Below are 15,657 nucleotides of genomic sequence, written 5' to 3' on the forward strand. Positions count from 1 at the left end.
ACAGCTAGAGCAGAAGGCATGCGTGCCTTTCTTCTTTATTTGTACCATGATGTGATTTCTTTTCAATGCTCCTCCGTTCAGCAGCAGTCAAGAGCTGGGCGCCAAGGTCAGCTGGTCCAGAGTCCCAGTTCTCTGGCTAGAAGGCTGTCTGTGGGCAAGGGCATCCCCGTAAGAAGAGGACGCTGGCTCGAAGAATGTGCATGCCAAGGCAGCCGTGAATCTGAACGTCCTGGACCTTGAACACGCCTGGTTTGCTGTCTTGTTATTGCTACTTTTGTCAATTAATCAAAGAATGTTATCACCCTTGGGCTTGAAGTGACTTCATAGATAATTAACTGCAACTTTCTCATTTTACAGGTAAGAAAGCTCCAATCCAAAGAAGCAGAGTGACCTGCTCTTAGCTACCTGGTCACTGGTGCGGGGTGGGGGGGGGCAGAACTGAAACTAGAATTTAATTCTTCTGGATTTCAAGGTCTAGGTCCCTGGCATCCTGCAGAATGGCCCTGCTAGTGAGCAGGGGTGCCCTGCCAGTGTCCCCATCCACTGTCACCCCGGGTACCAGGACAGTGAGTGCTGCAAGACTGAGAAAGACTAGGCTGATGTGGAGTCCAGTCTGCGGGGAATGCTGGCCTGTCCACTTCAAGGAAGGCTGAAATGGCCACACCCCAAAAGTAAATACCCAGTACTCTAGATCTGCTTCCCAAATACCACCTTCCCAGCCTGCAGTGTCCAGCCTCACAGGCCAGGTCTCGGGAGGGCCCTGTGTGGACATGGAGCAGCAGCACGCTGGCACAGAGCCAAGACCTCCCACAGAGGGGTCCTGTTCACTGTACCTCAAAGAAGACACTGGGTCCCAGAGGACACAGGAGAAAGAATGTCACTGGAGCAGAGACGTTCTGGGAGAAAGCAGAGTTGAGTCCCCAGGGCTGGGCCAGGGGCCTGGCACTGTTGTTGGAGCTGTACGGCCCAGTCATGGTGCTAGCGATGCCTGCCAGGTTTTAAAACTCCACCTCAGGTTTGGGCTGAAGAGCATTCTATCTTGTACAAAGATGCCCACAGCAACCAAGGCCTGCTACCCCTTTGGTAAGATCTCCTAAGACGCCACTCCTTTATGGCTCCTGGATACACCTAACGCAGAAGGGCACACAAGCAGCTAAACTCAGCAGCAGGCCAGAATAAGGAGCCACACCGAGAAGTTCCTCCAAGCAGACAAAGATCAGGCTCCCAGCAGGGAGCAGCAGCAAGCACGTCAGCCTGCTTGTCTACACAGAGCTTGGGGCAGGAGCCGGAAGGCAGGGTCCCCCTGGACCTCACCACCCACTCCCCGGGGACCCTGGCAGGAAGGGCAGGAAGCCACCCTCACCCACCACAGCCTGCCCTCCCTGGAATGGGGGCTCTGCCGGTGTCTCAAGAGGATCTGCCATCATCCAGGGAATTGGGTGGACATGAGCCAGGTCCAAGCAGGGGACTGTCCTCAGCCACAGAACTAGAAACTGCCAGAGATTGGCAAGATCGAGATGACAGTGTTTGTTTATTGAATAAAAACATTAAACTAACTATAGAAAACAATAATGGATTGCACACGTCAAAAAGCTAGAAGAAAGGGTTCTGATGTTTCACCATGAAGACGTAAAGGGGGGGGCTGGGGATGTGGCTCAAGCGGTAGCGCGCTCGCCTGGCATGCGTGCGGCCCGGGTTCGATCCTCAGCACCACATACCAACAAAGATGTTGTGTCCGCCGAGAACTAAAAAAAAATAAATATTAAAAAAAATTCTCTCTCTCTCTCTCTCTCTCTCAAAAAAAAAAAAAAGACGTAAAGGGGGAGACGGCTGTGTTCCACTCCGACATCACACAGAGTGCGCTTGCATCAAAGCATGACTGGCACCTCACTGCATTAAGGTGCATGATTTTTAAGTTATGTATCAATTTTGAAAGTTGATTTGATTTAAAAAATAAAACAAAGTATTTCTCCTTTTAAACAATCAGAGCACCGCCTTCTCTGCAGAATGAAAGCTGGTGCAGGACTGAACACACCAGAGCAGGAGAAACAGCGGGGCATCGCTCAAGACTTGGTGTGAGATGGTCCTGATGCTCACCCAGTCCTTTAAATACCCAAGCCTGTGTGTCTGTGCCAACAAAGGAGCCATCAATACCGGTGTGCAGGAACAGAAGCAAGCCAGACAACCCGCTCAACGCAAGACCAACGCCTCCCTGAATCAGAGTAGACACGGAGCAAGAACACAAAAGCTCCTGAAAGTTCTTTCTGCTGCCCTCTGAAACCCTACGGAAATGAGACAAATCCAAGGTTAAGAGTCATTTTGTAGGTACGTCCAGGTGTATGTGTTTTGCATAGTCGAGTTTGTGTACAGAAGTCAGGTTTAAGCTGAACTGCTCATGTGCTCTTATCTGACTGGACTCTTCAAAAGGGCATCTGAAAAGATCTCCATTTAGAGATGTGCACAGTTGACCATTAGTGTCACCCTCTGTGCTGGCCGGTGCTGGGTCAGAAGTCCTGAGCGAAGGCAGCTGGTGTCTTTCTTCCTCTAATGGGCACCGTGAGTCCCCAGGAGAAGGAAGAGCCACATACTGGTTCTGCTGTGCTGTGGATGACTGATCCAGGGGGACATCCCTCTGCATGACGTGAAGAGGCCGGGAGCAAAGTAGGCTCAGCCCAGGATCTTTCCATGCTATTGAGATCAGGCACCAGAGACTTGTGCTTCTTCTTAGAAAGTCCAGGACAAAGGAACCATTAGCTTTCTGCAGACTGGTTCTGAAATGAGCCGGGACCTATTCTTGGCAGTTTTGAGTTCAGTCTACCTGCAGGTTCTGAAGGAAACTTTATTGTCACATTAAAAGTCACCGTTCACATTTATCTGAATTTGATATAAAAACTATATTTTGTTTCAAAAAAAAGTTTTATAAACTATGCCAATCACAATGGAATTCTGAATAATCCAATTTTAGGGGGTCAAGGGTCTGCAACTCTGAGGGGATGTCACTGTGAGCTGTATGAGCTGCTCCGTGGGGCATGTGCCACCTTCCGCAAGCCAACAAGGTGCACTCGCTCCTGTCATCCCTCATCACGGGGAAGCCACCTTTATCATGTGGACAGAGAGCAGATCATTCTGCAGACAGGAAAACTGGCCCACACACAGAGCCCAGAAAGCAGGTGGGGACACTGCTGGGGACCTTGTGCCCAGGAACAAGAGAAAATTTGCAGGAACAGTAGAAAATTCAATTGAAGACTTTCTTTAGATGCAGAAAAATAGGGAAAACTGATGTTCCATCAATTTCACTTGAAAGCAAAAATATCCTTCAAAAAACTTGGGAAGGCACAGAATCTGTCCCCAGACATTTGGCCCAGAAGCATCCGGTGTGATCAGGTCTGGACTCCACCAGACCCGTCCCATGCAGACCCCACTAGCTCTAGAGGAAGCTCCAGGTTAGGAAGATCAGCCCCCATGCAAAGAAAACTGGTGAGAGATATAGGGCAGGGGAGGAGTCCCTTTCAAGCCCCATCTCAGGTCTGTGCACAAAGGTGACAAATTCAAGGAAAGAGAGGATAAGAAGAGGTCTGGTGCTAAATCTGAAGACACAGAAGAACAGACTGTCCTCGCCACAGAGATGATGTCACCCCCGGGCACTTCTCCCAACCTGTGCTGGGGTTGGATGTGTTGGGCAGAGGCCTTTCAGTAAAGCCCGGAAGTACTTAATGGTAAACTTGAACCACATGGAAGAAAAGACCATTCTTCACACCCAGTTCCTTGATCTCCACGTCTGAGGTGTGGAGCCAGATCTCTGTGCATGCCCTGCACAGAACTAAGCTGGCCTCCTCCCCCAGCCTCCAGGCCTACCTGAGGCTTATCCTGAATCTCACCTTTGCTCCACTCAGCCCTCAGAGTGTGGGCTCCAGGGTGGACAGAGGGAGGAGGCCCAGGCTGCCTCAGGGCCCCTCAGTGTGTGACCAGCTCAGATCAGCAGGGGACCAAGGCTGCTGGAGCCTTGGGGCTCACACTGTCCTGTGAGCTTCCTGTTCTCTCAAGAAGAAAAACGCAGTCGAGATGCAAAGAAAAGAGAAGCAAGGGTCATATTGAAATTTGCTTTCAGAAAGAACCAGAAGAGATGTAAATACAATAACAAAGTCACGGCAGCAGGCGTAAGACAGATGTTCTGGGCCGCATGTTGGTGTCCTGCCAAAACTCACAGGTAGAAATCCTCCCCCTGGGAAGACATATCATCCTCACAAACAGGACTGACCTTATAAACGGACCCAGAGGGCTCCCGCCCCTCCCACCATGTGAGCACTCGGTGAGAAGGTGGCCTCTACACAGGGGCAGCAGCCTCACTACACCCGTCTGCCTGTGTTCTGACCTTGGACTCACAGCTCCAGAGCCGTGAGCAGCCGCCGTCTGTGGTACTCAGGGCAGACCAACAGCACCGAGGCAGTGCTGATGAGCAGAGAGGAGGTGGACAGACGTGGATCGCTGGAGAGGAGGAAGAAAGTGGGCTGTACAGACCCAGGCCCACTGCAGAAATCTTGGCAGACACAGGATTGTTTCTCAGCTGTGTTATCTGGGCAAGCAGGCTTCCAAGACAGGGTGAAGGGACACAGCCTGATCAGACACCAGGGCCCAAGCACCGTCTGCAGCCATGCCCCGTGGCCAGCAGGAAGCCCTCAGAGGAGACTTTCCAAAGACCTTGACCAGTCAACACCGTTTATAGAGGCTCTTCAACACCTACACCCCAGGGTCCCTACCCGACAGTCCACTCTCCCAGATGGCAGAGCAAGGCCAGCCCAAGGGACACACGCCAGTTAGGAGAAGACCAGAAAAGCCAGATCCGGGAAGCAAGGGAGTCCCTGGGAGGCTGTAGGAATCTACGCCAAATTGTCACCTTCACCTAAGCAGCAAAAGGAGCCTGTAGTGGACGTGTGAGAGGCGGTGAGGTGGCACGCGCCCGGTGTGTGCGTGACCAGAGGGCAGAGAGCACGCATCACGTCCAACACAGCCCTGCTCCTCAGACTTTCCTCCTCACAGAGAAGCCAGCATTATCCACGAGAAATCTGAAACTCAGCCCCAAACAAAGCGCAAACTGACCAAACACTGGACACCCTGGGGACCTCCAAACAAAGACCCTGTCCAGCGCCACACCCAGAGGTAGGGCCCAGGTGGTCCTGAGGCCACAGGCCAGTGAAGGACACCGCTGCAAGTACACTGGGGTCACATATCCACACGAGGACAAGACAGGAAATGGGCGAGGCTGCTTCCAGAGGGCACCTGAACTACTGACTGAGTGGGTGACATCTGCTGTCTTTCACTTTTTTGTTGAGACGGCAGAACTGACAGCACTGAGGGTGGCATTGACATCCCAGAGTCACGGGCACACATTTCCTCAGATGGGATGGGGTCCGCAGCCGAGCACGCAGCTCAGGCCCTGGGGCGAGGGGCACCTGGGCACTCCTGCTTCTCTGCATGCCTGTCGGCAGTACCTGGAACATGCCACCACTGCAGCCACCGGCCACCCCCAGGTAGGCACCAGTCCTTCCTCCAGCTGCTCCACACTCCTCCTGCCCCGGCATGGCCATCCATGCCCTGTGAGGGCATGCCACGGCCTCCCAGGGCATGGGCAAGGTGACTAACCAGAGGGCAGGGGCCCGAGGTACATGCTAACAGCAGCTGCCAGGTTTGTGGCTACCTGTAGTGACCTCCAGCAGGCTTCCCTGGGGTACTCTGCTCCTCCCCACTCCAAATACACACCCTGATTCTATGTCAAGCCTTTGTGAAGTGGAGGCTATGAGAAGAGTGGGTGTGCTGAGAGAGGGTGTGTTCTTCCAGGGCCTAAGCTCCGGACACACTTGCCTCCTGGAGCCGCTGGCCCTGCTCACCACACTTGCTTCTTACACACTTAATGTCATCTTAGAAAATGCAGCTCAAAAATAGCCTCGGAGGCTCCTACAGTCAAAGCTGCAGATAGGGAAGGATATTTCAGTACGGCTGTCCACACTCGGCCGCAGGGCACTGCCCTGGAAGGCAAGCCCATGGAGCCCAGGGGTACAGACCTCACCAGACATGGGCTCCTGAGAAGCACAGTGACCTTGCTGTTGCCCTTCACTCACAGCCAAAGCTGCCTCCTCTGTACGGGTGTCTGAGATGACGTGGTGACAGTGACAGCCTCAGGAAACCTAAAATTAAATCCATGAGCCCACGGCTCCTGGTCCTCTGACGCTGGCTGAGAGAAAGCAGAGCCAGGGCTGGGTCCCCAGGACCAGATAACAGAACCATTCACACCGGCCGGCACCCTCCCTTTACACAGAAACCTCCCTTTACCATACTTACAGAAGTTCTGATCTGGCCTTTACCAATGTCACAGAGCAACCTGCTCCTTCCCTCCTCCCCTCCTCTCCTCCTGCTTTCCTCCTCTCCTCCTTCTCCCCTCCTCTCCTCCTTCCCCCCTCCTCTCCTCCTCCTCCCCTCCTCTCCTCCTCCTCCTCCCCTCCTAGCCTCTTCCTCCTCTCCTCACCTCCTCCTCCCCTCCTCCCCTTCCCTCCTCTCCTCCTCCCCCACCCCTCCCCCACCTCCTCCCCCCCACCTCCTCTCCCCTTCTCTCCCTCCCACCCCATGGAGAACTCCACGAATATTCCTGGACAGCAGCACATTGCAATGCATTCCTGCAGGGTCAGTAGCTCTGAAGTTTCTTTTCTCTCCTGTCACCAGCCATGCAATTATCTCAAAATGTTCCTTGTCAGGGTCAAACAGAGGCTCTAGCTTGTGCCTCCCAAGCCCCTGCACCCCAAAGGCACTGAGAGAAAGGCATGGTTTGCTGGGATTCAGACAACAAAGCCCAGCATGTGGGGGCTTCAGAGGGAAGGCCAGGGCCTCGCCTGAGCCTTGCCTGAGGGCCTCACCAGCACCACCCCAGCTCCCCTTCCCGCCCCCTTCTGTTCCCTGACTAGGTGACCGAAAAGCCACTGGGGATGGGATAAGCTCAGCCATGGGGAAGGCCTCCTGTTCCTCCAAGAGCTGCCCTAGTCCCTGGTTCCATCCCTCCCTTGTGTGCCACCCTGAGCACAGGACATGATTGATTCAGCCCAGCTGACCTGGCTCTCAGAAAACTGCCTGTGTTCTGTCCAGGAGGGGCCTGGCCCCAGAGCACGCAGGCCTCCCCATGCAGCATTGCACACGCAGGCCTCCCCATGCAGCATTGCACAGAGAGGCGTCGAGCAGACAGCAGCAACCCGCCGGGCACTGCCAGGCACCGTGGCACTGTGGCACCCTAAGATATGGAGCTGCCCCTGCTTCCCAAGCTCTGCTTGAGCAGCGCACACCTGTGAAATCAGGGCCCAAACTGCAGAGAATGAGACCCAGACTTCCTCCTGAGAAGGCCATAGCCCACGAGAGCCCCGCAGGAGAGCCCTGAGAAGAGGAAGCCAGGGCCTGGCGAGGCCTATGGGTACCATGTGCACAGAAGAAGGACTCTGAGGGGACTCGGGGTAGTGACAAGCCACACAGCCAAGCACAGAGCAGGGGGCCACGTACTTTGTCCTTGACCTAAAATCATGATCCTAGAAAAAACCTGAAGGGTCATTTGACAAGCAGAGAGGTATAAGGAAAGCACACATGTGAATGCATCATTTACACACCCACACACGCGCACCTATACGTGTGGACACATATTACTCAGGCACACACATGAGCAGACACCCATGCACACACACACACATATATTACATCCTCACACATGTAGTGTGCACACATGTGCATGCACGCATACACTCACATGTGTCCATGTATACACATGTGTGCATGCACATGTGTGCATACAGATACATGGATGCACATGTATCTACATAGTTGTGTTATACAAGCATGCACATGAATATATGCACATGTACAGGTGGGTGTACATGTGTGTGTACTCTCATATGTATGTAAGCATGTGTGTGCATGTGTATTGGTATGTGTGTACAAGCATGTGCATAATCATGCCTGTGTGAGCAGCATGTACATGCACTCATGCATGCACACATTGCAGGTATACATACACACTCTACATGCATGCATTTGCAGAGCGTATATGCACATGCATACACTCATATATGGTCGTACACATACATATGCGTGTGTTGTGCATATATAGATATGTATGCACATGTATGCACACATGCAGCAATGTATACACTCAGACACAGAAATATCACACACATACACACACCTGCATACACACTCATACACACATGCATACACACAGATACACCACAGATCCACACAAGTACACAAAATAGAAATACACACCTGCATACACACTCATACACACCTATATGTATACCCACATATGCTAAGACACACACACACCACACTCACACACCTGCATACACATACGTGCACATGCACACACACATTCACACACACACTCACATGAATGCTCACTCACATACACACTGTCAGAAGCTGCTGTGGGCTCCTGGTGACCGACGTGGGCCGGGGGCCTGCTATCTCGTCTCCGTGAGCACCCATTTCCTCCTCAGTGCAATGAGGACTCTGCTCCCACTGTGCAGATTACTATGAAGGCAGAAGCAATGTGGGACAAGGCCTGGAAGGCGGTGTCACAGGGACATCACTGCTCAGAAGTGCACAATCACACTTTCCATTTTTTAGACCAGTGGGCATTTGAACCCAGGTCTTTTGGCGACCAGTCAGCCCACAAGGTCCCCTCTGGTCCTGCCGCCAAAGAGTCCTGCACACAGTCCAGAGCCTGGCTATGCAGAGCAGCAAGGACCTGGACAGCCACTAGGAAGGAGATCTGGAATCAGAATCAGCCCACCGGACCCCAGAGGTTCTCGCTGAGGTACAGAAGCCCCACCCAAGGATCTGCGAAGCTCTGCCCAGTCAGACTCTGCTCTCTCCTTCCTCGTCTCCCTCCGCAAACATTCACAGTCAGCCCATGACGTGCAAGGCACTAACACCATCCCCGCTGACGTCAGAGTCCACGCTGCCTGATCCCAGACACAGGGCCTGGCAAGGACAGGGAGGAAGGGCACAGTGCCGCCTCCAAGCCACCCATGTGCCAAAAAGTCATGGAGTGGCAAAATGCTCTGGGTACCAACAGGCCACCAGGGGGTCAGACAGCTCTGCTGCGCTCTCCACCCAGGGGCAGGACCTTAGGCCAGCAGCCTCCCCACAAGGGGTCTCACCTGAAAACGAGGGTCTGGACTTGGGGAGCTCTCAGGTGCTGCTGGGAGGGTCTCCCTAACCCGTCTGCTTGCCGTCTTCCTCTCAGACCTATTTGGCACTGTCTGCTGAGGACACTTTGGTGCTGGCAATGCACTGGGAAGAGGTGACAGAGGAGCACAGGCCAGCGATCTGGGCCATGCCAAGGACAAGGACAGAAGGGAGCACTGACAGCTGTGTAGCTCCCAGCTGCAGGGTCGGGGGGTGGAGGGCTGGGGCAGGATGAGACCTGGGCCGGCGGCTGAGGTGATCTCCACTTCTGCCAATTCCCAGGAGAGCCCTGGGTTCCCAGAGCCAGAAACGGGGCCCTGCGCGGCTCCTCAGGTTGCCGCCTGTTGAATTCTCCATCGCTGTCCTCAGCAGAGTTTCTAAATTCCCACATGCCCTGTTTTTCCACCTTAAAACACTTCCAAGAATGGAGGTGTCACGTGGACTTCACCAGACTGTGCAGCCTCAGGGACCATGCCTCCCGGAGCTGCGCCAATCTCCTTGTGGAAGCAGGAGAGCCCGGGCATGTCCTGTCCCCTCTGAGAAGGCCACCACAGCCTGTGCAGGTACATTCTGGGTCTGAGCAGGAGCAAGAGCAGAGTGTGGAGGCAACAGAGGACTGGACAGAAGGCCAGGGTTCAAGTTTTGGGTGGGCGCCAGGTGGAGCCACCGTGTCCCCCCACAGCCTCGCTGGCCTCCTGGAACCTCCCTCCCTCGGGGACCAAGCTCTTCATGCTGGGCCCTGCTGAGTGTTCCACCTCTGCCCAGCAGGAACCTGGTGTCCGGCCAGGTTCCCATGGCCCTTCAGGGTTCCCACACTGACCTAAGTGGTTGGCATCCTTCAGGTCTCTGATGAGGCTATGTCCTCATGGCTGTGTCCTCTGCTGCCCCAAGGCTCAAACCTGCTCACCCCGCAGTGACATGAATGGGTGCAGTGGAAGCTGGTCCTTGGAGATCAAATAGCCCCCTCATCACCTCTCTCTCAGGGGGCATGGCCAGGTCTGGCCACACAGCCCCAGGCGTGTCACCAGAGGTTAGCTCCACCCCTCAGGGACTCAGTCTCCTGGTTCAGGTGGGAGAACATTTGCACCCTAAGATCTCACAAGGAAAAATTCAAACAGCAGCACTACTTACCTGGCGAGGGGTGGGCAAATGGGTGACCTGGGGTGAGGGTCTGCAGATGAGGGGTGCTTGAGATGCTTTCGACCCCAAGCTCTGCCTGGTTCTCAGGCTCAGCCTCCACAGAAACAGGGCTCTGCCCAGGCAGAGCTTGGCTCCTGAGCCCAGGCTGTGCCCCCACACAGACACTGGGGAGGATTGGCAGTCTCCACACACTGGCACAGAGGCTGGGACAGACCTTCAACAAGTCACCATGAAGAAGGCAAGAAGAATGAGACGTCTCTGCCTTACAGTCCTCTCCACTCAATATTCCACCCTAGGGTCCTCCGGCCTATCCTGAGGCTGGGGAGTGGGTTCGTCCACAGCCCCACTCAGCAGCAGAGGGTCCTCTGGCCCATCCTGAGGTTGGTGAGTGGATTCGTCCACAGCCCCACTTAGCCACAGAGGGTCTTTCACCTGTCCTGAGGTTGGGGAGTGGGTTTGTCCACACCCCACTCACCCGCAGAGCTGCTGCGACACAACCTGAGCCATTCTAAGGTGACTCAGAGTGAGCTGAGCCACTCCTGAGCAAGGTGTTCCCTGGGGTCCCCATAAAGCCCTCTAGGAGACAGCCACCCCTGGACAGGAGGCGGGTGGGGCTGGCAGGAGCTGGGGGGCTTCATCACTGATGCTAACATTTGCAACACTCTCCAGCAGGTCAGGTTGGCCCCAGCAGGATGCTCAGAACAGGGACTGATCGGCTCCCTGGCTGGGGCATGGCCTAGACCAAGGCCAGGGCCCGTGGCGAAGGCCTATTCTGTGGCTCCTGGGGTGGAACAAAATGCTGCAGAGATGCGAGGCCCAGGAATGACCATTGTGGCTCATGCCTGGCACCACATTCTGGAAGGAGGCTGGCAGGGTGGACCTCGGGGAGCCTCTGGGTGGAGGCCAGCAGGGCGGACCTTGGGGAACCTCGCCTTGACAGTTGGGACAGCCGTGGATGAGCACTCAGCACAGACTGCAATGGTGCCAGCCTCGGGGCCTGAGCAGGCAACGCCCTGACTCACTAGTGTGAATTCCAGCACCTTTGAGCATTTCACTTGTCCACGCCCAGGAGAACCCACGGTGGTCGTGGGCTTAGTAAAGGAGGATTCTTGGATCCAGTGCCAGAACCCCATCCAGGATGATCCCTAACGAAGACCTCGCACCCCCCACCCCCACCGTTCCTAGCGGTCCCCGTGGCCTGGGTGTGTGTCAAGCGCTCCCATGGCGGGTGGCCTCTCCAGACCGGCTTATTACACAGACACATTCGCCTGAGACAAACCCCGCGGGCACCTCAGCAGTTGCAACTTCTTGGGTCTGAGCCACCCCACCACAAGGACGCACCATCTGCTACTCCACATACCTCAACGCTCAGTCCACCTGTACCCAGTGTTGGCAGTCGGACTTGCGCTGCTGCAAGCACTGCTTGTACCTCCTGCAGCTATGACCTCTGACCTCTACAGAAGTGGGATAACCAGGTCACTTGTCTAGTGCCACGGTTGACCTGAGAAGGGGCTGCCCAGGGTTTCCCAGGCGGTCCTGCCCTGGACACCCACCAGCACCCATGGAAAACTCCCCGCTGTGCGCTCCCACCAGCACCTGCTCTGGCTGTACTTCTCATCTTAGCCACACAGGAGGTGATGTTTTTCAAGAGGAACATTTACAAAAGTAAGATCACATCTAATTGTCTACTTTATGAAATAAGACTGCTCAGGGACCTGGACATCACACAAGTCAAGTTTCCTTAATGGCTAGACACCAGCTTTGGGGAAGCCTGAGAACCCCTGTGTGGACAAAAGGCCTGTCGGGTCCAGCCCCTCCCACTAGTGCACCCTCAGGTCCCGTCTCCCACTCGGCCAGTCCTGCCAAAGGGATAACCACATGAGCAATGGCCACCAGGGCCCTGGTGTGAGCTGAGCACCCAGGTGCGTCTACTACAGACATCCTTCATCTCCCCAGCTCACAGCTGGTGAGGCTGATGCTGTCCACACAGCTGCCCCTTCTTCATCCGTGGACCCCAGAGGATGCCTGAAACAGTGTTAGTACTAAACCCCACATACCCTGCATTCTTCTCACATGTGCACTTGATAAAGTTTAACTTGTAAACCAAGCACAGTAAGAGATTAACCACAATGACCCTAAAACAGAACAACTACAGCATACGATAGACGGAGTTAGGTGAACACCACCTCTGGCTCTCCTTCAAATACCTGCCCTTCTCAGGACGGTGTGGGATACAGTGCCAAATGAGATGGAGTGGGTGGGTGAAGCAGGCACTGGACACCATAAAGGACACTAGGTAAGTGTCCAGTTGATCCAATAACTGAGGCCACTTCTGCATGACCAATGGGAGGGTAGCATACACAGTGAGGATACACTGGACGGGGGCGTGATTCACACCCGAGGCAGGTTGGGCAGAACAGCAGGAGATTTCATCAAGCTACTGAGGAAGAACAGCACACTAATTAAAACACATGAATTGCTTCCTTCTGGGATTCTATTTAGCACGTTCAGACTGCAGTTGACTAGGGGTAACTAAAACTAGAAAGTGAAACCTCAGACAAGGGGGAGACACAGCCAGGGACCCCCATGAGAAACAGGGCCTCGGGATAAGGGAAGAGACCTCTCGGGAGATTACAACAGCACAGTCAGGCTCAGTCGGATGGGTTGACAGTCAGCCCAGCACATCAGGAGGCAAAACAGGAGGCAGAGCAGGAGCTCAGGGCAGCACAGTACTTCAAACATAAGCCTGCCCCACAACGCACCGTCTCAGAGCTCTGTGGGGGCAAATCAGTGAGCAGAAAAAGGGCCCAAGCCACGCTTACACGCAGCTCCTGGCACAACTAGACATCTGTCCCTGTCGGCACCCAGCAGACCCTGGGACATGACACGGGCTGACAGCAGGGACCCATAAACTTCACAGCTAAGGGGCAAGCCGAGGAGAGACAGGACGCACCGCCTCCGTGGAGGCCACAGCTGCTTCCTTCTCATGCACACTGGGGCACGGCCCCTCTCCTCCACTGGGTGGGCAGGGAGACTGACTCTCCCTTCCCCTCCCACTGTCACTGTAAGGGAGGAAGAACCATTTCTACCACTGAAAATTAGTGATGGTTCATTCTCCTGGAAACAGCCGATGAGCTCCTCCCTGCAAACCTGGACTCAGCCATTCCAGGCACGAGCACGGCACACCTTACTTCATGCTCTAATGCAGATGGTCAATTTCTCAAGTGAGGCAAAAAAACAGATCAGAAACACACCAGTGTCTTCGCGTCAAATTCCTCCACCCCATGTTTAGTGACCTTGTGGTGTCCTGCTTCATGGAAGAGGAGGGTCTCAAGCCAGGCAGTCAAAGACAGAGCCGGTGATTTGTTTCAGGGTTCCATGCCCAGATGTCACTGGAGGCCAAACAGCAGGCATTAAGGCTTGGATATCAGGGGTGCCCCCAGAAGATCACATTGTGTAAGACGATGCAAGAAGGTTCAGAGGTGAAATGGTGAAATTATGAGAGGCGAACCCTAATTGCAGATTAATCCACTGATGGATTAACTGGGTGGAGGCTGCAGGCAGTTGGTGTGGCTGGAGGAGGTGTCATTGGGGTGTGCCTTCAGGGTTTATATATTGTCCCTGGTGAGCAGAGTTCTCTGCCTCCTGGTGCAAGGTCCTGAGCAGCTATCCTCCTCCACGCCCTTCTACCATGATGTTCTGCCTCATCTTGGGCCCAGAGCCATGGAGCTGGATGACTGTGGACTGAACCTCTAAAACCTGACCCAAAATAGGCATCTCCTGCTCTACGTTGTTCTTGTCAGGCCTTTTGGTCACAGCAATGAGAAGCTGCCTAAAGCAGCAGCATTTCAGGTTTCGTGATTAGGTGCCAACAGCCACACTGTGGGACAGAAAGTCTCGCATTGCCCCTATATTTGCACAAAGTGCCTTAATACGTTTCCCAGGGACAACCATGGTTGGTTCATACATCTGGCGGAGACCAGCAAGACAAGATGACCTTCCTAATTGTGATGAGAAGCACAATTGCAAGTGACTTTAAAACACATGGTGAACTTCATTATGCTAAAATATAATAGCTTCTGCTTTGGGGCTCATGATGAATATTAATATGGAGACTCCAGAGGGAAATTGTGCTCTAAATTTCATATTGTATAAAACCCTTTCAATACCAAAGAGAGCATTTATTTATAGTCATCAGGCTTCTTCATAGATGCTATTAAATATTCCATTAAACATGGCAAAACGGAATGAGTAATTACAGAACACTGAGGGAGGGATAATGATCACCTTTCCCAAGTCAGCCCAAATGCCAGGCAGAGTGGGAGCAACAAGGCCCACCAAGCAGGACAGGGAGGGTGCAGAGGGCCAGGTCCTGCCCCAGCTCAGGCGGGGGCCATAGGTAGGCGTGGTCCACTGCTCCATCAGAGCAGGAGACACAGTTGAGAGTGGTGGTCCAGGGCCTGGAAATGCATGTGTGGGGTGGGCGTTGGCGGCTGGGGTGCAGGCATTCTGAAGGTGGAGGGGAGAGTGAGAAGCCAGGGGAGAGGGGCTGGCATGGAGGGAGAGTCTGGTGCCCTGCCACAGGCAGGCAGGAAGGGGCCTTCTAGAACACAGCGGGTCCTGGGGGGTCCTGTGATTTGTGAGGACAGGTCCTCGGAAGAGGGGGCTCAGACTTAATGCCAACACTGCTGGTCTCCCTGGCATTGCAAACCTTTTCCCATGCCTGAAGGGAAGAGGTGATGTACTGTCTGGCACCCCTCCTGGTCGGGGATGGCCTTCATCTGCTTTTCCCAGTACCTCCTCCTTCACACTGCAGCTTCTGGGGCCACTGGAAGGACAGCGGACGCTCTCCAAGGTCCACGCATGCGATGACAGCAGGCTTCGGGAGGAAGGAGTTCCTGTGGTGGGGTTTCCCTGGATCTGCCTAAGGAAACGGGAACAAAGGGGTGGGGGAGGCCAGAGACAGAGAAGGGCTGAGCAGGAGCTGCATCCTGAAGGGACATGTGGCTCCTTCCCTCCACTGCTGCTTGATGGTGGGGGAAGTACACACGGAGACCGTCCCAGGCTGATCAGGAGAGCAAGATGGATTACGAGGCCCCACAGCAGCAGCTGCCTGCACGGTACATTCGCCCTCAAGGCCAGGCCCACTCAGGAGCCTGTCCGCATGGTATAAGTCTCCTCTGTCCTCCGCACTAGGAAGGTTCAGAGTTCATTCTGAGTGGTGGCCTCCGTGAGCGAGCTCCAGCTACAGGGGTGCGAGTGTGTGTCAACCGCCTCAACACAGATGTGGGCTTATGG

General features: G+C 54.4%; 1 protein-coding gene across 10 annotated transcripts in view; it reads right to left on the minus strand.

Annotated features, from left to right (window-relative positions):
- The window catches only part of DISC1 (DISC1 scaffold protein), a 191,029-nt gene that overhangs the window by 85,808 nt on the left and 89,564 nt on the right, over nt 1-15,657 (minus strand). The window contains exon 10 of one of the 10 annotated variants that reach the window (XM_081298294.1): nt 1,816-2,827. The exons of 8 other annotated variants lie outside the window; for them this stretch is intronic. In XM_081298294.1, the coding sequence (XP_081154420.1) occupies nt 2,751-2,827 (77 nt within the window). In that variant the 3' untranslated portion in view covers nt 1,816-2,750. Of the gene's footprint in view, nt 1-1,815; nt 2,828-14,741; nt 15,284-15,657 lie in introns of those variants that run through there. One more of the 10 variants, XM_081298293.1, reaches the window with a different exon arrangement.

This window comes from Spermophilus citellus, assembly GCF_964194105.1.
Source record: "Spermophilus citellus genome assembly, chromosome: 6".
Classification (NCBI taxonomy): domain Eukaryota; kingdom Metazoa; phylum Chordata; class Mammalia; order Rodentia; family Sciuridae; genus Spermophilus; species Spermophilus citellus.